The sequence below is a fragment of the Hemiscyllium ocellatum genome, chromosome 9, assembly GCF_020745735.1.
Source record: "Hemiscyllium ocellatum isolate sHemOce1 chromosome 9, sHemOce1.pat.X.cur, whole genome shotgun sequence".
NCBI classification, from domain to species: domain Eukaryota; kingdom Metazoa; phylum Chordata; class Chondrichthyes; order Orectolobiformes; family Hemiscylliidae; genus Hemiscyllium; species Hemiscyllium ocellatum.
The window spans coordinates 23,772,455-23,796,089 of NC_083409.1; the positions used below are offsets into that span (position 1 = coordinate 23,772,455).

Below are 23,635 nucleotides of genomic sequence, written 5' to 3' on the forward strand. Positions count from 1 at the left end.
AAATGGCCATTTCCTGGAAGTAATTTACTTGGTAATCCCTCTTTACCAGTTTGCCTGCCAAGGAGAAACTACTCATAGCATTCCAGCTGAGTTCTGACCACTGCCTTGCATAATAGCAAGACATCCCTATTTTGATAACCCATTCCCTTTGGAATAAAGGCCAACATTCCATTTTTGCCTTCTCTCTGACTCACTGAAGCTGTTGTGAGCTTTTTGGGATTCATATATTCGAACTCCCAGATCCCCCTGTTCTGTAGGTTTCTGCCGTGTTACTCTATTGCTTTTCCTACCGAAGTCCCGAGCCTCACATTCAATCATTGCTCACTGGGCAGCATTACGTGATCGAAGCCCCTCTGCTCTTTGAAGAGTTTAAATTCTGACCTTATGAAGTAGTCCGTCTGAAACATCAACGCCACAACGGCAGCAAGAGAAAATAAAACTCCAGCCTGACACTCAGATTTGCATAAAACAAATGAAAAGTGTTAAGTATAAGTTTCCCCCCAAATCTGAGTGTGTTTGTCTGAAAAGCACAGGTTGCTTGTCTGCAAGTATGACCAAAACTGCTGTCAACTCTCAGCCTGCTGTACCCATGTAGATTTTAGCTTATGATTGCAGGAGGCCTCCTGTGCCCCCTCAGTTAGCCCTCCAGCCTGGCTCTGCACTTGACCCCTCACTCTGCTCCTGCTCTTGCGCCCCTCCAACCCCTTTACTGGACCCTGAAGGCTAACACTCATGAATTACTTAGCATATTTTACACCACTCCAGGACTGAATGCAAGAATAAATAACTCTTGGACAACATTTTCAGAGAGGACTTGCCGAGCCCCACTTTAACAACTGACTTTACACTAACGCCAACAGGGTTTGGGGGAAAAAGAATTTCTTGAAGTTAAATTTGACCTGCTTACGGACAGAAGGCTTGGGAAATGAAGGGGCCTTTGTCTGTCTTTCTCTCTCTCAGTGGCTGTAACAATGGGTGAAACAGGATTGAGAAAAAGGTTACAAAGAAAGATTCAGGAATGCTGGGATTGCCAATAAGACCATGAAGGTGTATTCTTTTTAAAATGATGTGTAGTTCTGATGTCGAGCTGGCAGAGTCATAGAGTCATAGAGATGTACAGCATGGAAACAGACCCTTCGGTCCAACCCGTCCATGCCGACCAGATATCCCAACCCAATCTAGTCCCACCTGTCAGCACCTGGCCCATATCCCTCCAAACCCTTCCTATTCATATAACCATCCAGATGCCTTTTAAATGTTACAATTGTACCAGCATCCACCACTTCCTCTGGCAGTTCATTCCATACATGTACCACCCTCTGTGTGAAAAAGTTGCCCCTTAGGTCTCTTTTATATCTTTCCCCTCTCACCTTAAACCTGTGCCCTCTAGTTCTGGACTCCCTGACCTCAGGGAAAAGACTTTGTCTATTTATCCTATCCATGCCCCTCATAATTTTATAAGCCTCACGATTTTATAAGCCTCTATAAGTTCATCCCTCAACCTCTGATGCTCCAGGGAAAACAACCCCAGCCTATTCAACCACTCTCTATAGCTCAACCCTGGCAACATCCTTACAAATATTTTCTGAACCCTTTCAAGTTCACAAAATCTTTCTGATAGGAAGGAGACCAGAATTGCACGTAATATTCCAACAGTGGCCTAACCAATGTCCTGTACAGCCGCAACATGACCTCTCAACTCTTGTACTCAATACTCTGACCAATAAAGGAAAGCCTTCTTCACTATCCTATCTACCTGCGACTCCACTTTCAAGGAGCTATGAACTTGCACTCCAAGGTCTCTTTGGAGAGGACCTTACCATGAGGTGTATAAGTCCTGCTAAGATTTGCTTTCCCAAAATGCAGCACCTCGCAATTATCTGAATTAAACTCCATTGGCCACTGCTCAGCCCATTGGCCCATCTGGGCCAGATCCTGTTGTAATCTGAGGTAACCCTCTTCGCTGTAATCAGCAAACTTACTAACTATACCCCTTATGCTCACATCCAAATCATTTATATAAATGACCAAATGTAGATGGTTTGCTCAGGTTGTGGAAAGGAAATGATGAAGGAAATCAGGAATTTACTAGCACGGGGATTGAGAACAGGAGACATATCTTTACATCACTACGTGAACCGGAGAAAGAAGCACAGACATTAGTTTAGACAAAGACAGGAATGAGGAATTACCTCAGACTCCAGCTCCAGTCGTGGCATTGACACAGCTCGTCCTTGGTTTTCGATGGGGAGGTAATGGCTGTTGTGGGGATACCGCAGTCTTCCTTTTTCTAGCTCCTAGTACGTCACAAATTAAAGATGCACAGCCCAGATTAATGCAATATACTCCACTGACAACTGTATACAATCGAAATGTACCTTTTCAAATCAGTAGTCTGGCCACAATTGGAGTATTGGGTTCAGTTCCGAGCACCTTGTTCAAGGAAGGATGTTAAAATCCTGTAGAGACTTCAAAGGAGATTTAAGGAATGATACCAGGAATGAGGGATTTTAGATACAAGGAAAGATTAGAAAGATTGGGCTTATTCTCCTCTGCGCAGAGAAGGTGAATTGGTGATTTTATTGAAGTGTTCAAAACTATGGACAATTTTCATCGATATTCTGTTTCCATTCATTGGTATATCACTAATATGGGCTCACACAACTTCAAGATTGTCAGCAAGACAGTTAGGAGTGAGATGAGGAGAAACTTGTTTACTTAGACAGTTAGAAAGTTTTGGAATGTGCTGCCTGGGAGGGTAGTGGAGGTGGATTCCAAAAGAAAGCTGGATATATATTTGAAGGTAATGAAGTTCAAAGGCTGTAGAAATCGGACTGGAGAATGGGACGAGCTGGAGCTGGTGCAGACACGATGGTTCAAATGACCACCTTCTGTACTGTCAAATTCCATGATTCCCTGACCACAAACCTTACTTCCTATTCTCCTGTCTTTTGGTCACATTTTCTGTGTTAGCACTGAAAATGTCCTGTCGTTCATTCTTTTTATTATAGCGTGGCATGGCGGCTCAGTGGTTAGCACTGCTGTCTCACAGTGCCAGAGACCTGGGTTCGATTCTTACTTTGGCTGACTGCCTGTGTGGAGTTTGCACATCCTCCCAGTGTCTGCTTTGGTTTGCTCCGGTTTCCTCCCACGTTCCAAAGCTGTGCAGGTCAGGTGAATTGGTCATGTTAAATTGCCCATAGTATTAGGTGCATTAGTCAGGCAGAAATGAGTCTGAGTGGGTTACTCTTCGGAGGGTCGGTGTGGACTGGTTGGGCTAAAGGGCCTGTTTCCACACAGTAGGGAATCTAATCTAATATCAAGTCAACATTTTTAATGGGAAAACCCCGTGCAGAAATGGAAACAATTCTTATTTGTCACTGGTTATATTTCCAAATCAGCTCTAAATTTCTATACCATTTCTTTTTTCAGTAAATGACATTTCTGTTTGTAATGACCGAACCAACCCAGTGAATTTGAGTGTGAAAAGATATTCCCTTAGTTACCTCCAGGCCTCAGCCCGTCAGAGAAAGCTGAGGTCCTACATGATGTGATTGCTTTCGGGCAAACTTTAGAGCTAATCTGTACATTCTGAGCACGTGTACTTTGCACAGTGAACTGGCGCACTCACAGGATTTGGCCTTGAAAACAGTTTGGAAACTATTGAAAAACTGCCTTCTCCAAAAGAGAAACACCCTCACTAAACTGAATCCTCAAACCTTAGATTCATAGCAGCTGAAAATTGTTGCTGGTTAAAGCACAGCAGGTTAGGCAGCATCTCAGGAATAGGGAATTCGACGTTTCGAGCATAAGCCCTTCATCAGGAATCATAGCACCCCTACAGTGCAGAAAGAGGCCATGTGGCCCATCGATTCTGCGCTGACACTGAAGGCCATCCCACCCACCCACTCGATCCACATAGCCCTACACTCCATGGCTAATCCACCTAGCCTGAACATCTGTGGACACTACGGGCAATTTAACGTGGCCAATCCACCTGACCCGCACACCTTTGGACTGTGGGAGGAAACCAGAGCACCCGGAGGAAACCCACACAGAACGGGGAGAATGTGCAAACTTCACACAGTCAGTCGCCAGACGCTGAAACCGAACCCAAGTCCTGCTAACCACAAAGCTATTGTGCCAAAAATGAAAAATGAATGTTTTACATAGTGAATTAATCAGACAGTCATCACCTGTGAACTGCACTGCGCTTGAATCTAGATATAGGACACGTTAACATCGAAAGGATTGCTGAAAATGTAATTATCAAAAGGTTCTCTGAGCAATTTATTGACTTTAAGGAATTTTTGTTTTAACACTCAGCAAACTGCACATTTATACACGTCAGAGCATTGTTGGTCAATTTTGATTTGCTCATGAAAACTCATGAAAGGTGCTTTATTTGCTGGTGGACTCATGATTTGCGACTTGCCTGAGCGTGAAGCCAGCAAATATATCCCCCTGTATTCCACTTTAAATGATTCTGGAGGGGGATGAATAAAATGGACAGTGGGGAAGGGGGGAGAGGCAGCTGAATGTACACTGGGACTGTGGGTAGTGAGGTGGGAGAACAGATAATGGCTTTTCCTTCCCACTGTCCCCTGACCTCTCTCCCTTCTCATCGCAACCACCCATCTCCCCTCAAACACCTCCCCAAACATCCCCCGCCAACTCGTCACTTCCCCTTCCTGGACCTACCCTCCATCCCTTACCTGAACTGCTCCCTTCCTGATCTCTTCCACGTCCTTTTCCCAGGGACGGGGATGGGTGGGAGAACGGACAGAAACCGTTTTACCGCCACCCCACTCCCGAACCGTGTCTCTTTGCCACCTCCACACCCCAAACTGTCAATTCTTTTCGCTCCACTCACTCTAAATCCACCCCCCATTCCCCACCCCACCCGAATACCCCAATGCTCCACACCCCCAACCCCCGGCCTTCCCACCTCGGTGACTCAGCAGTGTCAGCAACACAGTCTAATCTTCAATACTGCCAGCACTCGCAGCAACAATGGTGCACCTATCAGACCCAATACACATTCAAGGATCCTGTTTTGGCCCTGTGGAATACAGAGCCCTTTCCAGACGCGCACCTTGATCCGCTCGGATCCAGAGTTCAAATACAAGCTGATTCCTTACCTTTAGCCGCTGGTCACGGAATTCCTCGGCTTGCCGTGTTGACATCCTACTATGCTGAAACATAATCGATGGGGGCAAGGGCACCAGAGGGGCAAACTCACTTCGGCTATCCCTGTGAGGGGCATTGGAATGAAAGACAGAATCCACATAAGCGCCACTCGCAATCGCAGCTTGTGCCGAATCATTTGACAGACATTGAACTTCTTTGGAGGATGGTCGCTATCGTCTAGTAAGAAACTATTTCAGTCACTTCCCGACAAGGGTGATTCCCAAAAGCAGCTATATCAGAATAACTGGGCAACCTGCTGTTTGTGGGATTAAAGGCATGGAGCAGTGTGCACATGGCATTGATTGGAAAGTGCCACTGGATCGTTTCCCTGAGTGGACAGACGGGCGCTCAGTTTGACATCTCATCCGAGAGATGTCTCTACAACAGTGTGGTACTCCCTCAACTTCCACCCACCAACAGTGCAGCACTCCCTCAGCACTGACGCACCAACAGTGTGGCACTCCCTCAGCACTGACCCAGTAACAGTGTGGCACTCCCTCAGGACTAACCTACCAATGGTGTGGCACTCCCTCAGCACTGACCCACCAACAGTGTGCCACCCCCTCAGCACAGACCCACCAACAGTGTGGCACTCCCTCAGCAGTAACCCACCAACGGTGTGGCACTTCATCATTGACCCAGCACTGTGTGGCACTCCCTCAGGACTAACCTACCAAGAGTGTGGCACTCCCTCAGCACTGACCCACCAATGGTGTGGCACTCCCTCAGCACTGACCCACCAATGGTGTCGCACTCCCTCAGCACTGACCCACCAACAGTGCAGCACTCTCTCAGCACTGACCCACCAACAGTGGGGCACACCCTCAGCACTGACCCACCAACAGTGCGGCACTCCCTCAGCACTGACCCACCAACAGTGCGGCACTCTCTCAGCACTGACCCACCAACAGTGCGGCACTCCCTCAGCACTGACCCAGTAACAGTGTGGCACACCCCAGGACTAACCTACCAATGGTGTGGCACTCCCTCAGCACTGACCCAGTAACAGTGTGGCATTCCCTCAGGACTAACATACCAAGAGTGTGGCACTCCCTCAGCACTAACCCACCAATGGTGTCGCACTCCGTCAGCACTGACCCACCAACTGTGCAGCACTCTCTCAGCACTGACCCACCAACAGTGTGGCACTACCTCAGCAGTGACCCACCAACAGTGTGGCACACCCTCAGCACTGACCCAGTAACACTGTGGTACTCCCTCAGGACTAACCATCCAATAGTGTGGCACTCCCTCAGCACTGACCCAGCAACAGTGTGCTACTCCCTCAGTACTGATCCACCAATAGTGTGGCACTCCCTCAGCACTGACCCACCAACAGTGTGCCACCCCCTCAGCACTGACCCACCAACAGTGTGGCACTCCCTCAGCAGTAACCCACCAACGGTGTGGCACTTCATCATTGACCCAGCAACAGTGTGGCACTACCTCAGCACTGACCCACCAACAGTGTGGCACTCCCTCAGCACTGACCTACCAACAGTGTGACACTCCCTCATCACTGACCCACCAACAGTGTGGCACTCCCACAGCACTGACCCACCAACAGTGCAGCTCTCCCTCATAACTGACCCACCAACAGTGCGGTAATCCCTCATCACTGACTCACCAACAGTGTGGCACTCCCTCATCACTGACCCAGCAACATGGCGGAACTCCTTCTTAACTGACTCACCAATAGTGTGGCACTCCCTCAGCACTGACGCACCAACAGTGTGGCACTCCCACAGCACTGACCCACTCACAGTGCGGCATTCCCTCATCACTGACCCACCAATAGTGCGGTACTCCTTCAGCACTGACCCACCAACAGTGTGGCACTCCTTCAGCACTGACCCACCAGCAGTGTGGCACTCCCTCAGCACTGACCCACCAGCAGTGTGGCACTCCCTCAGCACTGACCCACTCACAGTGCGGCATTCCCTCATCACTGACCCACCAATAGTGCGGCACTCCCTCATCACTGACCCACCAATAGTGCAGCACTCCCTCATCACTGACCCACCAATAGTGCAGCACTCCCTCACCACTGACCCACAAACAGTGCGGCACTCCCACAGCACTGACCCACCAACAGTGCAGCTCTCCCTCATAACTGACCCACCAACAGTGCGGTAATCCCTCATCACTGACTCACCAACAGTGTGGCACTCCCTCATCACTGACCCAGCAACATGGCGGAACTCCTTCTTAACTGACCCACCAACAGTGCGGCACTCCCACAGCACTGACCCACCAACAGTGTGGCACTCCCACAGCACGGACCCACTCACAATGCGGCTCTCCTTCAGCACTGACCCACCAACAGTGCGGCACTCCCTCATCACTGACCCACCAACAGTGCAGCACCCTCTCAGCACTGACCACAAACAGTGCAGCACTCCCACAGCACTGACCCACCAACAGTGTGGCACTCCCACAGCACTGATCCATCAACAGTGTGGCACTCCCTCAGCACTGACCCACTAACAGTGCGGCACTCCCTCATCACTGACCCACCAACAGTGCGGTACTCCTTCAGCACTGACCCACCAACAGTGAGGCACTCCCTCATCACTGACCCACCAGTAGTGCGGCACTCCCTTAGTACTGACCCACCAACATTGCGGCATTCCCACAGCAGTGACCCACCAACAGTGCGGCAGTTGTGCGGCCTGGGGGAGTGTGGAGGAGGGTGAGGAGTGGGGGCATGTGGCGGAGGGTGGAGGATTGTGAGTAGTGGAGCATTGTGGGGGAGGGTGAGGAGTGGGGGAGTGTGTTGCAGGGAGAGGAGTGGGGGAGGATGGGGAAGGTGAGGAGTGGGGGAATGTGGGGGAGGGTGAGGAGTGGGAGAGTGTGGGGGAGGGTGAGGAGTGGGGGAATGTGGGGGAGGGTGAGGAGTGGGAGAGTGTGGGGGAGGGTGAGGAGTGGGGGAATGTGGGGGAGGGTGAGGAGTGGGGGAGTGTGGGGGAGGGTGAGGAGTGGGGGAATGTGGGGGAGGGTGAGGAGTGGGAGAGTGTGGGGGAGGGTGAGGAGTGGGGGAATGTGGGGGAGGGTGAGGAGTGGGGGAGTGTGGGGGAGGGTGAGGAGTGGGGGAATGTGGGGAGGGTGAGGAGTGGGGGAGTGTGGGGGAGGGTGAGGAGTGGGAGAGTGTGGGGGAGGGTGAGGAGTGGGGGAATGTGGGGAGGGTGAGGAGTGGGGGAGTGTGGGGGAGGGTGAGGAGTGGGAGAGTGTGGGGGAGGGTGAGGAGTGGGAGAGTGTGGGGGAGGGTGAGGAGTGGGAGAGTGTGGGGGAGGGTGAGGAGTGGGGGAGTGTGGGGGAGGGTGAGGAGTGGGAGAGTGTGGGGGAGGGTGAGGAGTGGGAGAGTGTGGGGGAGGGTGAGGAGTGGGGGAGTGTGGGGGAGGGTGAGGAGTGGGAGAGTGTGGGGGAGGGTGAGGAGTGGGAGAGTAGGCTGGAGGGTCACAAATGGGGAGGTCGGAGGGGAGTGGGCTGGAAGGTCAGGTCAGGAGTGGTGACTGGCTGGAAGGTGAGAAGTGCCAGTCACCAGACAAGTGAGAGTGAAGATAGGGATTCGTCATGATGGAAAAGTATGCGTGACTAGCCCTCATGGGCTGAATGGCCTCCTCTTATCCACGTGGGCAGTGAGAAAATGCCGATGTGAGCTTGAAGGTGGAAATCAGGTGATTTACATCACCCTTTGCTATATCTTAAGACACTATCTGCGACACCATCATCATGTGGAACTTACATGTCATGGCCCATGTCTGGGTGCAGAAAAGGCAGCGCTTTGGTACTGGAGATAATCTGTGGAGGCAGAGACGAAGCTTCCATCCGCTGGAACATCGGTGTTCGACTCTAAACAAAGAACAAATTTGCAATCGCTCTGTGTTACAGAGAAGTGTCCAGGAGACACCTGATTATGGTTTTTCTTGCTGTAAAAATCCAATGACAACACTAACAACAAATATTCCCACCCTCTCCCTTTGTTCCCTCTTCCCTTGTGTCTCTTCAGTTGTAGGAGCTGGTCACAGGAATGGGACTTACACCGAAAATCTACCAACTGACTCAAAATCCAGCGCTAACCCATGTCAGTGTCCAGTGCTAACCCATGTTAGTGTCCAGTGCTAACTCATGTTAGTGTACAGCGAGAACCCATGTTAGTGTCCAGCATTAACCCATGTTAGTGTCCAGTGCTAACCCATGTTAGTGTCCAGCGCTAACCCATGTTAGTGTCCAGCGCTAACCCATGTTAGTGTCCAGTGCTAACCCATGATAGTGTCCAGCGCTAACCCATGTTAGTGTCCAGCGTTAACCCATGTTAGTGTCCAGTGTTAACCCATGTTAGTGTCCAGTGCTAACCCATGTTATTGTCCAGCATTAACCCATGTTAGTGTCCAGTGTTAACCCATGTTAGTGTCCAGTGCTAACCCATGTTAGTGTCCAGCGCTAACCCATGTTAGTGTCCAGCGCTAACCCATGTTAGTGTCCAGTGCTAACCCATGATAGTGTCCAGCGTTAACCCATGTTAGTGTCCAGCGTTAACCCATGTTAGTGTCCAGTGTTAACCCATGTTAGTGTCCAGTGCTAACCCATGTTAGAGTCCAGTGTTAACCCATGTTAGTGTCCAGTGCTAACCCATGTTAGTGTCCAGTGTTAACCCATGTTAGTGTCCAGCGCTAACCCATGTTAGTGTCCAGTGTTAACCCATGTTAGTGTCCAGTGCTAACCCATGTTAGTGTCCAGTGTTAACCCATGTTAGTGTCCAGCGTTAACCCATGTTAGTGTCCAGCGCTAACCCATGTTAGTGTCCAGTGCTAATCCATGTTAGTGTCCAGCGCTAACCCATGTTAGTGTCCAGTGTTAACCCATGTTAGTGTCCAGCGCTAACCCATGTTAGTGTCCAGTGCTAACCCATGTTAGTGTCCAGCACTAACCCATGTTAGTGTCCAGTGCTAATCCATGTTAGTGTCCAGCGTTAACCCATGTTAGTGTCCAGTGTTAACCCATGTTAGTGTGCAGCGCTAACCCATGTTAGTGTCCAGTGCTAACCCATGTTAGTGTCCAGCGCTAACCCATGTTAGTGTCCAGCACTAACCCATGTTAGTGTCCAGTGTTAACCCATGTTAGTGTCCAGTGCTAATCCATGTTAGTGTCCAGCACTAACCCATGTTAGTGTCCAGTGTTAACCCATGTTAGTGTCCAGTGCTAACCCATGTTAGTGTCCAGCACTAACCCATGTTAGTGTCCAGTGTTAACCCATGTTAGTGTCCAGCGCTAACCCATGTTAGTGTCCAGTGCTAACCCATGTTAGTGTCCAGTGTTAACCCATGTTAGTGTCCAGCGCTAACCCATGTTAGTGTCCAGCGCTAACCCATGTTAGTGTCCAGTGTGAACCGATGTTAGTGTCCAGTGCTAACCCATGTTAGTGTCCAGTGCTAACCCATGTTAGTGTCCAGTGTTAACCCATGTTAGTGTCCAGCGTTAACCCATGTTAGTGTCCAGCGCTAACCCATGTTAGTGTCCAGTGCTAACCCACGTTAGTGTCCAGCGCTAACCCATGTTAGTATCCAGCGCTAACCCATGTTAGTGTCCAGCGTTAACCCATGTTAGTGTCCAGCGCTAACCCATGTTAGTGTCCAGTGCTAACCCATGTTAGTGTCCAGCGTTAACCCATGTTAGTGTCCAGTGCTAACCCATGTTAGTGTCCAGTGTTAACCCATGTTAGTGTCCAGTGCTAACCCATTTCAGTGTCCAGTGTTAACCCATGTTAGTGTCCAGCGCTAACCCATATTAGTGTCCAGCGCTAACCCATGTTAGTGTCCAGTGTTAACCCATGTTAGTGTCCAGCGTTAACCCATGTTAGTGTCCAGCGCTAACCCATGTTAGTGTCCAGTGTTAACCCATGTTAGTGTCCAGTGCTAACCCATGTTAGTGTCCAGCGTTAACCCATGTTAGTGTCCAGTGCTTATCCATGTTAGTGTCCAGTGTTAACCCATGTTAATGTCCAGTGTTAACCCATGTTAGTGTCCAGTGTTAACCCATGTTAGTGTCCAGTGCTAACCCATGTTAGTGTCCAGCGCTAACCCATGTTAGTGTCCAGTGTTAACCCATGTTAGTGTCCAGCGTTAACCCATGTTAGTGCCCAGCGCTAACCCATGTTAGTGTTACAGCGCTAACCCATGTTAGTGTCCAGCGTTAACCCATGTTAGTGCCCAGCGCTAACCCATGTTAGTGTTAGAGCGCTAACCCATGTTAGTGTCCAGTGTTAACCCATGTTAGTGTCCAGTGCTAACCCATGTTAGTGTCCAGCGCTAACCCATGTTAGTGTCCAGTGCTAACCCATGTTAGTGTCCAGTGTTAACCCATGTCAGTGTCCAGTGCTAACCCATGTTAGTGTCCAGTGTTAACCCATGTTAGTGCCCAGTGCTAACCCATGTTAGTGTCCAGCGTTTACCCATGTTAGTGTCCAGCGCTAACCCATGTTAGTGTCCAGCGCTAATCCATGTTAGTATCCAGCGCTAACCCATGTTAGTGTCCAGCGCTAACCCATGTTAGTGTCCAGTGTTAACCCATGTTAGTGTCCAGCGCTAACCCATGTTAGTGTCCAGCGCTAACCCATGTTAGTGTCCAGTGCTAACCCATGTTAGTGTCCAGCGTTAACCCATGTTAGTGTCCAGTGCTAACCCATGTTAGTGTCCAGTGTTAACCCATGTTAGTGTCCAGCGCTAACCCATGTTAGTGTCCAGTGTTAACCCATGTTAGTGTCCAGTGCTAACCCATGTTAGTGTCCAGCGTTAACCCATGTTAGTGTCCAGTGTTAACCCATGTTAGTGGCCAGCGCTAACCCATGTTAGTGTCCAGTGCTAATCCATGTTAGTGTCCAGTGCTAACCCATGTTAGTGTCCAGCGCTAACCCACGTTAGTGTCCAGTGTTAACCCATGTTAGTGTCCAGTGCTAATCCATGTTAGTGTCCAGTGTTAACCGATGTTAGTGTCCAGTGCTAACCCATGTTAGTGTCCAGTGTTAACCCATGTTAGTGTCCAGCGCTAACCCATGTTAGTGTCCAGTGCTAACCCATGTTAGTGTCCAGCGCTAACCCATGTTAGTGTCCAGCGTTAACCCATGTTAGTGTCCAGTGCTAATCCATGTTAGTGTCCAGTGCTAACCCATGTTAGTGTCCAGTGTTGACCCATGTTAGTGTCCAGCACTAACCCATGTTAGTGTCCAGCGCTAACCCATGTTAGTGTCCAGTGCTAACCCATGTTAGTGTCCAGCGTTAACCCATGTTAGTGTCCAGTGCTAATCCATGTTAGTGTCCAGTGCTTATCCATGTTAGTGTCCAGTGTTAACCCATGTTAGTGTCATGTGTTAACCCATGTTAGTGTCCAGTGCTAACCCATGTTAGTGTCCAGCGCTAACCCATGTTAGTGTCCAGCGCTAACCCATGTTAGTGTCCAGTGTTAACCCATGTTAGTGTCCAGCGCTAACCCATGTTAGTGTCCAGTGCTAACCCATGTTAGTGTCCAGTGTTAACCCATGTTAGTGTCCAGTGCTTATCCATGTTAGTGTCCAGTGTTAACCCATGTTAGTGTCATGTGTTAACCCATGTTAGTGTCCAGTGCTAACCCATGTTAGTGTTACAGCGCTAACCCATGTTAGTGTCCAGCGCTAACCCATGTTAGTGTCCAGTGCTAACCCATGTTAGTGTCCAGCGCTAACCCATGTTAGTGTCCAGCGCTAACCCATGTTAGTGCCCAGTGTTAACACATGTTAGTGTCCAGTGCTAACTCATGTTAGTGTCTAATGTTAACCCATGTTAGTGCCCAGCGCTAACCCATGATAGTGTCCAGCGCTAACCCATGTTAGTGTCCAGTGTTAACCCATGTTAGTGTCCAGCGCTAACCCATGTTAGTGTCCAGTGTTAACCCATGTTAGTGTCCAGTGCTAACCCATGTTAGTGTCCAGTGTTAACCCATGTTAGTGCCCAGCGCTAACCCATGATAGTGTCCAGCGCTAACCCATGTTAGTGTCCAGTGTTAACCCATGTTAGTGTCCAGCGCTAACCCATGTTAGTGTCCAGTGCTAACCCATGTTAGTGTCCAGTGTTAACCCATGTTAGTGTCCAGCATTAACCCATGTTAGTGTCCAGCACTAACCCATGTTAGTGTCCAGTGTTAACCCATGTTAGTGTCCAGTGCTAATCCATGTTAGTGTCCAGCGCTGACCCATGTTAGTGTCCAGTGTTAACCCATGTTAGTGTCCAGTGCTAACCCATGTTAGTGTCCAGTGTTAACCCATGTTAGTGTCCAGCACTAACCCATGTTAGTGTCCAGCGCTAACCCATGTTAGTGTCCAGCACTAACCCATGTTAGTGTCCAGTGCTAATCCATGTTAGTGTGCAGCGCTAACCCATGTTAGTGTCCAGTGTTAACCCATGTTAGTGTGCAGTGCTAACCCATGTTTGTGTGCAGTGTTAACCCATGTTAGTGTCCAGCGCTAACCCATGTTAGTGTCCAGTGTTAACCCATGTTAGTGTCCAGTGCTAACCCATGTTAGTGTCCAGCGTTAACCCATGTTCGTGTCCAGTGCTAACCCATGTTAGTGTCCAGTGTTAACCCATGTTAGTGTCCAGCGCTAACCCATGTTAGTGTGCAGTGCTAACCCATGTTAGTGTGCGGTGCTAACCCATGTTTGTGTGCAGTGCTAACCCATGTTTGTGTCCAGCGCTAACCCATGTTAGTGTCCAGCGCTAACCCATGTTAGTGTCCAGCGTTAACCCATGTTAGTGTCCAGTGTTAACCCATGTTAGTGTCCAGTGTTAACCCATGTTAGTGTCCAGCGCTAACCCATGTTAGTGTCCAGTGTTAACCCATGTTAGTGTCCAGCGCTAACCCATGTTAGTGTCCAGTGCTAATCCATGTTAGTGTCCAGCGCTAACCCGTGTTAGTGTCCAGTGCTAACCCATGTTAGTGTCCAGTGCTAACCCATGTTAGTGTCCAGCGCTAACCCATGTTAGTGTCCAGTGCTAACCCATGTTAGTGTCCAGCGCTAACCCATGTTAGTGTCCAGCGTTAACCCATGTTAGTGTCCAGTGCTAACCCATGTTAGTGTCCAGTGTTAACCCATGTTAGTGTCCAGCGCTAACCCGTGTTAGTGTCCAGTGCTAACCCATGTTAGTGTCCAGTGCTAACCCATGTTAGTGTCCAGTGTTAACCCATGTTAGTGTCCAGTGCTAACCCATGTTAGTGTCCAGTGCTAACCCATGTTAGTGTCCAGTGTTAACCCATGTTAGTGTCCAGCGCTAACCCATGTTAGTGTCCAGCGCTAACCCATGTTAGTGTCCAGCGTTAACCCATGTTAGTGCCCAGTGTTAACCCATGTTAGTGTTACAGCGGCAGAGACGGTGCACAAAGTCCGAGATCAATATTAAATTTAAAATTTGAGAAGTCCATTCAGAAGTCTCATCAGAGTGGGGGAGATGCTGTTCTTGAATGTGTTGGTGTTTTTGTTTAAGCTTTGTATCTTCTGCCTGTCAGAAGAGCTTGGCAGGATTATAACCGGGGTGGGAGAGGTCTCTGATGATGTCGGCTGTCTTCCTGAGACAGCGGGAAGTATAGATAAAGTCATAGAGTCATAGAGATGTACAGCATGGAAACAGACCCTTTGGTCCAACTTGTCCATGCCAACCAGATATCCCAAACCAATCTAATCCCATCTGCCAGCACCCAGGCCCATATCCCTCCAAACACTTCCTATTCTATACCCATCCAAATGCTTTTTAAATGTTGCAATTGTACCAGCCTCTACCACTTCCTCTGGCAGCTCATTCCATACGCGTACCACCCTCTGTGTGACAACGTTGCCCCTTAGGTCTCTTTTATATCTTTTCCCTCTCACCCTAAACCTATACCCTCTAGTTCTGGAATCCCCGACCCCAGGGAAAAGACTTTGCCTGTTTATCCTATCCATGACCCTCATAATTTTGTAAACCTCTATCAGGTCACCCCTCAGCCTCCGACACTCCAGGGAAAACAGCCCCAGCCTGTTCAGCCTCTCCCTACAGCTCAAATCCTCTAACCCTGGCAACATCCTTGCCAATCTTTTCTGATGGCTATCTTGCATGAAGGATTTGGCTGAATTCACAACTCTCTGTATGGTTCAACATAAGTAATGTATGATATATCCTATATATTCTCTTGTGGTATAGAAATGCTACAAAATGTAACTCCCATTCTTGGCCCCATTCCCAACCACCCCCAAACCCATTCCAGTTCAAACCGCATTGCCAATCTCCATCACCAATCCCTATCCGATGTGACCCCACAGAATCCATGCTGTTTATTGTTGCAGTTAGGACCAGTGTGGTATTGGTGCAGTACCTGCTCCTCCTGTAGCTGTTGGTATTTTTTGGTTTTACTCTGCTTGTAGTAATCCATGATCATCATGGCCGCATAGATTTTCCCGATTGTGAGGTCAGTGGCTGGAGAAGAGAAAGGGGCCGGTTACTCCAGACGTTTCTCACACACATACACACTGTAATTGAATTGAATTGGGTTTATTGTCACATGTACTCACATGAGTACAGTGAAAAATTTTACAAGTCGCTGAATATGGCGCCATCTTAAGTACAAAGGTACCTAGGTACAGATTCTTCAGCACAAGTTCTTAAGAAAAAAAATTTAGAAAAATAAAGTAGTAACAAGTTTGGAGTAACAGTCCTTCCACAATGATATAATTTAAAAAATTAAAAGAGAATTTAAGACTGAGAAATCAGAGGTAAATTGTAAAATCGCTGCCATATTATATTGAGCAGGGAACATTCATCGGTCACTCAGTCTATAAGTGAGCTAATCAGTGCAGATCTGTAGCCCAATATCTGGTAATTGGTGAAACTGTCAGCCAAAGCCATGGGCAGGAAAAGGGATGAAATCTGGACTGCCTTATGGAGTCCAAGGTCGGAAGAGCATCAGGCTGGATCAGGGAGTTTGGGATCAGGAGAGGAGACCCATCATAAAGGCGTCATTTTTGCGGCACTTTGGAGAATCAGTATGGACTTGTTGGGCTGAATGGTCTGTTTCCACACTATAGATGTTCAATGAAATTCCATAGAATTTTAAATGAGCTTTTCGGATGCATTTCAGAAAGTTATGGTCTAGGAAAAGTGATGTTTCACTTACGCATGTGGATTGGAACCAGGAGGTCTAAGCTCTTCTGAGGGAGATGAGGCCAAATAGTCATAATCTCCTTTCGTAACTCTGCATCTAACTGCTGCTTATCAGCTCCCCCTGAAAGACAGGTTTATTCAAGAACAGCATTATAATGTGTATCTGAAAGTAACCCAACCCTACAAAGACAGCTCAGTGTACAGTTATCTCCCTGAGAGAGAGAGAGAGAAAGAGAGAGAGAGAGAGAGAGAGAGAAGCGAGGACTGAGAGACAACAATCCATCTATCTCCCTGAGAGACAGACGGGGAGCTGAAAGACAGCGTACACATATCTCCGTAAGTGAGGGAGGATGGTGAGATGCATTATTTGTGTACAATTGTCTTCCTTACAGCTAGAGACTGAGACACGCAAATGGAAGTATCAGTATCTCTCTTATGACAGATTATGAATGTGCCAAATAATATGACAGGAAAGCTGTCATAATTTCCTGGATAGTTAGTTTTCTGTCTGGCTGTCTCTCTTCTTAGACAAGACGGTCCTTAAAACCTACCTCATTAACGAAGGTCAGTTCCTCTGATACGTTGCTCAGGCCACATTTTGTGTGGTGATCACTCCTGTGAGACATCTTGGCATCTTTTACTACAATGAAGACACTACAGAAGTGGGAGCCAGTGGTTTTAATCAGGTCCCAAAAGAGAAAGTATGTGTCCTGTTTGGTGTGGCACCAACACTCGAGATCCCTCTTACCTTTCGCAAGCTTGATGTGAAGTGCTGTCCTGATTAGGCCCATGAGGGTAGAAGTGAAATGAACAGTCTTGTCTTCACTCACAGGCATGTTCATCAATACCAGCCTCTATAAAGGACAGGGGATAACAAGTCACAACCACCTCCAGCAAGGCCTCCTTTCCAGAGATTAGAGGACTGGAACCTAGTTACACTCTTCACAGCAGCTCCAGTCATAGTGATGGGTGTGTGGGGTGCGCGGGTGTGCTGCAATGTTCCCCAACACCCTCCCACCACCCTGATGCCCCCTTCCCCTTACACAACCTCCCCCTCCCCAGGTTCCTCCATTCGCTGCACCTTCCTCCCACTGAGGATGGAAAGCGAGTTGTTTAAGGTAGCCCGTTGAAGTTGCCAACTCTGACTGGGTGTACTCCTGGACGTTACGGCATAGAAGCTGCCCACAGACTCTTGCCCAGTGGCTGCCCAGCCTGTCCATCGTGTGACTGAGCCACCTTCACATTGCTCATTGGAAGGAGACCCATTGGACAATTCATGACTGGTCGCCGAGCCATCTTTTTGCTTCTACCTCCAGTAGCTCTTTTTTGCAAACAAAAAGAAAGTGTAAGAAAATGCAAAACAAACACTATTTTAATTTCTCAGCCAGATGATTTATTTCCCTTTTTCCTGCATTGTCTGGGACGAGGAATCTTTTAATTCCTGTGCGCTCCAGGAGAAATTCGGCAGACTTGGCAACCACAGAGGATACCAAACAAACTGCAACAGGCAAGGTCACCCCCGTTCGGAAATGGTGCCTAAATCCAGGACATCCCCACCACCTGCCATAACCTTCCCAATTATTTCGGCAATTTGGTGTCATCTCCCCATCAAATGGGAACATCTAACACAACACTCGCAGAATGAAAACACACTGCACTCTCACTGCCTTTAGACTAGAAGCATTGACTGGGGGGTGACAAGCGAGCTGTGATCTCTCTCTGCCCAAAGTGATAGATGATCCATTTTTGTCAGGAGGCTTCCAGCTGACACCAAGGTTGACTGGGTGGTTAACACTGTAGAAGCCGGTTGTAGGTTACAGGAAGAGACAGATGGGCTGACCAGTGGCAGATGAGGGCAGATAATCCCTGATGAGTGCAAGACGATGCACTTTGGAAGGAGGAACAAGATGACGGAATATTTAATGAATGGCAGGGCCCTGGGTAGCTCAGAGGAGCAGAGGGATCTTGGGGTAATTATTCACAGATCCTTGAAGTCAGCAAAGCTCATGAATAGGACAGTAAAGAAAAAATCATATAGAGTCATACAGTCATGTACAGCATGAAAACACAAACCCTTCGGTCCAACTTGTCTATGCTGACTGGATATCCTAAATTAATCTAGCCTCATTTGCCAGCATTTGGCCCATATCCCTCTGAATCCTTCCTATTCTTATACCCATTGTTAGGTAGAAGTAGCACTCAGGCGAGTGTGAGATAGAAGTAACATTAAAATGTTAGGTAGAAGTAGCTCTCAGGCTGATGTAGCCAGTGGGCCCCAGAGGGGGAAACAGACACGAGGTCTGAGGAAGATAACTGAACCAGTGGAAAAGTACTGAAAGAGCAGTAAAACTTGAAAAAACAGAACAAAGGGGCCATCTGGTACATAGCAAGTTGAGCTAACTGATAGCCGAATAAGGCATGTTAGAACACTGATAAGAGACTGGGGCCAATGGCAAACTATAGAACCGACCATTACCAAATAAGGGAATGGTGCAGGAATAAGGGGGGTATAAGAATAAACAACTTAGAACAAAGGGTTAGAACGCCTTCTCCAGCAAGCCTGATACCTTGCTGTAACTCGATTCTCTCTCGAATAAAGCAGTCTGTTTCTTAAAATCTGACCCGGTGTCTCATTCCTCCGAAACGAACACGGGGACGGTAGAACCGTCCTAACACCATCCAGATGCTTTTTACATGTTGTAATGGTACCAGTCTCCACTACCACTTCTCATTCCATACACGCACCACCCTCTGTGTGAAAACGTTGTCCCTTAGGTCCCTTTTAAATCTTCCCCCTCTCACCTTAAACCTATGCCTTCTACCTTTGGACTCCCCCACCCTAGGGAAAATACCTTGGCTGTTCACCTCATTCAATGCCCCTCATACTTTTATAAACCTCTATAAGATCATCCCTCAACCTCCGACGCTCCAGGGAAAACAGCCCCAGCCTGTTCAGCCTCTTCCAATAGCTCAAATCCTCCAACCCTGGCAACACCGTTGTAAATCTCTTCTGAACTCTTTCAAGTTTCACAATATCCTTCCAACAGCAGGAAGACCAGAATTGAATGCGGTATTCTAAAAGTGGCCTAACCAATGTCCTGTACAGCCGCAACATGACCTCCCAACTCTTATATACAATGCAATGAGCAATAAAGGAAAACATACCCAAACACCTTCTTCACTATCCTATCTATCTTTGACTCCACTTTCAAGGAGCTATGAACCTGCGCTCCATGGTCTCTTTGTTCAGCAACACTTCCCAGGACCTTAATATTAAGTGTATAAGCCCTGCCCTGGTTTGCCTTTCCAAAATGCAGCACCTCACATTTATCTAAATCAAACTCCGTCTGCCACTCCTTGACCCATCTGATCAAGATCCCTTTGTACTCTGAGGTAACCTTCTTCGCTGTCCACTCCACCTCCAAACTTACTAGCCATTCCTCCCATGTTCACATCTACATCACTTGTACAACAAAAAGCAGTGGATCCAGCATCAATCCTTGTGGCACACCACTGGTCACAGGCCTCCAGTCTGAAAAGCAACCCTCCACCACTAGTCTATCTCTACTACCTTTGAGTCATGTTCTGTAACCCAATGGCTAATTTTCCCTGTATTCCGTGTGACCCAATCTTGCTAACCAGTCTACCATGAGGAACCTTGTAGAACGCCTTACTGAAGTCCAGATGGATCATGCCCACCTCTGTCCTCATCAATCCTTTTTGTTAATTCTTCAAAAAACTCAAATCAAGTTAATGAGACATGATTTCCCATGCACAAAGCCATGTTGACTATCCATAATCAGTCCTTGCCTTTCCAAATACAGTAAATCTTGTTCGTCAGGATCCTCTCCAACAACTTGCCTACCACTGACATTGGGCTCATGCTTTATAGTCTCCTGGCTTTTCCTTACCAACTTCCGAAATAGTGGAGCCACATTAGATAACCTCCAGTATTCCATGGACAAGCAGGAGGCTGGAAGAGCACAGCAAGTCAGGCAGCATCAGGAGGTGAAGAAGTTGACATTTTGGGAGTAACCCTCCTTCAGGAATGGATGTAGGGGTAGGGGGGAGCTACAGCTAAACTGAACGGTGGGGAGAGGGGCAGACTGATGAGGTTGTGATAGGCGAATACAGGTGGTAAGCAGATCAATAGGAGGAATGAATCCTGTTGGTAGCTGGAATGGGAATTGGGGATGGGTGGGAAGGTTGTTTGAAGTTGAAGAACTCAAAGTTGAGCCCTCTGGGCTGTGGGCTGTCCAGGCGGAAGATGTTCTTCCAATTTATGATCTGATTTACTGTGGGAATGGATGAGACCAAGGATGGACATGTCAGAGAGGGAGTGGGAAAGGGAATTGAAATGGATGGTGACTGGGAGGTCAGGCTTGCCCTTATGGGCCTGGCTGAGAAGTTCGGTGAAATGTGCCCTGATGTTATGTTTGGCCTCCCCGATGTAAAGAAGACAACATCGGGAGCACAGGATACAGTAAACTCGGTTGGAGGAGAGGCAGGTGAACCTCTGTCTCACCTGGAAGGACTGTTTGTGGCCCTGGATGGACGTGAAGGAGGAGGTGTGCTGGCAGGTTTTGCATCTTTTACGTTTGCAGGGAAAGGTAGCAATGGGTTCGGTGGGGGGACGTGGTGTGAAGGTGACTTGCTGCCTGGCTAGCTAGGCCCTTCCAGCTTTCTGCTTGCCTACTTCGGTTTCCAGCATCTACAGTTTTTTTGTCTCTAACCTCCAGTCCTCCACACCTCACCTGTAGCTATCAAGGATACACATATCTCAGCAAGGGGCCCAGCAATCACATCCCAAGCTTCCCATAGAGTTCTGGGATACACCGGATCATGTCCCACAGATTTATCCACCTTTATGTGTTTTAAGACATTCAGCACCTCCTCTCTGTAATACGGGCATTTTTCAAGATGTTCCTATTTATTTCCCCACATTATCTTCCAAGTCCTTCTCCACAGTAAATACTGATGAAAATAGTATTTCAGTATCTCCCCCATCTCCTGTAGTTCCACACAAAGGCTGCCTTGCTGATCTTTGAGGGGCCTTATTCTCTCCCTAGTCAGCCTTCTGTCCTTAACGTATTTGTAGAATCCCTTTGCATTCTCCTAAACCATATTTGCCAAAGCTATCTCATGTCCCCTTTTTGCCCTTCTGATTTCCCTCTTAAGTATATTTCTACTGCATCTGTATCCTTCTAGAGATTTACTTGATCCTTCCTGATGAAGGGCTTTTGCCTGAAATGTCGATTTTGCTGCACTTTGGATGCTGCCTGAACTGCTGTGCTCTTCCAGCACCACTAATCCAGATCCCTGCTGTCTATAGCTGATATATACTTCACAGAACATAGAACATTATAGCACAGTACAGGTCCTTTGGCGCTCGATGTTGCACCGACCTGTGAAATCTGAAGCTCATCTAACCTAGACTATTCCATTTTCATCCATCTGTCTATCTAATGACCATTTAAATGCCCTTAAAGTTGGCGAGTCTACTACTGCTGCAGGCAGTGTGTTCCATGCCCTTACTACTCTCTGAGTAAAGACACTACCTCTGACACCTGTCCTATATCTATCAAGCCTTAATTTAAAGCTATGTCCCCTTGTGCTAGTCATCACCATTTGAAGAAAAAGGCTCTCCCTTCCACGCTCTGATTATCATATATGCCTCAATTAAGTCACCTCTCAATCTTCTCTCCAACGAAAACAGCCTCAAGTCCCTCAGCTGCTCCTCATAAGACCTTCCCTCCATACCAGGCAATATCCGAGTAAAACTCCTCTGAACCCTTTCCAAAGCTTCCACATCCTTCCTATAATGCAGTGACCAGAACTGTACGCAAGACTCCAATTGCGGCCGCACCAGAGTTTTGTACGCTGCAGCATGACCTCATGGCTCCGAAATTCAATCCCTCTATTAATAAAAGCTAACACACTGTGTGCCTTCTTAATGACCCTATCAACCTGGGTGGCAACTTTCAGGGATCAATGTACATGGACAGCAAGAATCTTACCACTAACCCAGTAATCTTTATTTCTGTTACTCCTTCCAAAGTGAATCATCTCACACTTTTCTGCATTAAACTCCATTTGCCACCTCTCGGCCCAGCTCTGCAGCTTATCTATGTCTCTCTGTAACCGACAACAACCTTTAGCACTATCTATCTACCTTAGTGTCATCTGCAAATTTACTAGTCCGTCCTTCTATGCCCTCAATCATATCATTTATAAAAATGACAAACAGCAGTGGCCCCAAAACAATCCTTTTGGCACACCACTAGTAACTGAACTCCATGATGAACATTTCCCATCAACCACCACGCTCTGTCTTCTTTCAATTAACCAATTTCTGATCTAAAACGCTAAATCACCCTCAATCCCATGCCTCTGTATTTTGTGCAGTAGCCTACCGTCTTTACTGAAATCCATATACACCACATCAACCACTTTCCCCATATCCACCTGTTTGGTCACCATCTCAAAGAACTCAATAAAGTTTGTGAAGCAAGACCTACCCTTCACAAAACCATGTTGACTACCTCTAAGCAACTTATTCCTTTCTAGATGATTATAAATCCTAACTCTTACAACATTTTCCAACACTTTACCCACAAGCGAAGTCTATAATTACCAGGGTTGTCTCTACTCCCCTTCTCAAACAAAATGACATTTGCTATCCTCCAAGTCTTCTGACATCATTCCTGCTGACAATGACGACATAAAGATCAAAGCCTAAGGCTCTGCAATTTCCTCCCTGGCTTCCCAGAGAATCCTAGAATAAAGCTGCAAATGTGTTGCTGGTCAAAGCACAGCAGGTTAGGCAGCATCTCAGGAATAGAGAATTCGACGTTTCGAGCATAAGCCCTTCATCAGGAATAAGAGAGAGAGAGCCAAGCCGGCTGAGATAAAAGGTAGGGAGGAGGGACTAGGGGGAGGGGCGATGGAGGTGGGATAGGTGGAAGGAGGTCAAGGTGAGGGTGATAGGCCGGAGTGGGGTGGGGGCGGAGAGGTCAGGAAGAGGATTGCAGGTTAGGAGGGCGGTGCTGAGTTGAGGGAACCGACTGAGACAAGGTGGGGGGAGGGGAAATGAGGAAGCTGGAGAAATCTGAATTCATACCTTGTGGTTGGAGGGTTCCCAGGCGGAAGATGAGGCGCTCCTCCTCCAGCCGTCGTGTAGTTGTGTTCTGCCGGTGGAGGAGTCCAAGGACCTGCATGTCCTCGGTGGAGTGGGAGGGGGAGTTAAAGTGTTGAGCCACGGGGTGATTGGGTTGGTTGGTTCG

The 23,635-nt window shown here is 48.1% G+C and overlaps 1 protein-coding gene across 1 annotated transcript in view; it reads right to left on the reverse strand.

Annotated features, from left to right (window-relative positions):
- LOC132818913 (probable voltage-dependent R-type calcium channel subunit alpha-1E) overlaps nt 1-23,635 on the reverse strand; it is a 127,783-nt gene that overhangs the window by 33,728 nt on the left and 70,420 nt on the right. The window contains exons 18-23 of the mRNA XM_060830045.1: nt 17,101-17,206; nt 16,366-16,473; nt 15,568-15,668; nt 8,936-9,042; nt 5,142-5,253; nt 2,193-2,297 (exon numbers count right to left, since the gene is read on the reverse strand). Of these exons, the coding sequence (XP_060686028.1) occupies nt 2,193-2,297; nt 5,142-5,253; nt 8,936-9,042; nt 15,568-15,668; nt 16,366-16,473; nt 17,101-17,206 (639 nt within the window). The remainder of the gene's footprint in view (nt 1-2,192; nt 2,298-5,141; nt 5,254-8,935; nt 9,043-15,567; nt 15,669-16,365; nt 16,474-17,100; nt 17,207-23,635) is intronic.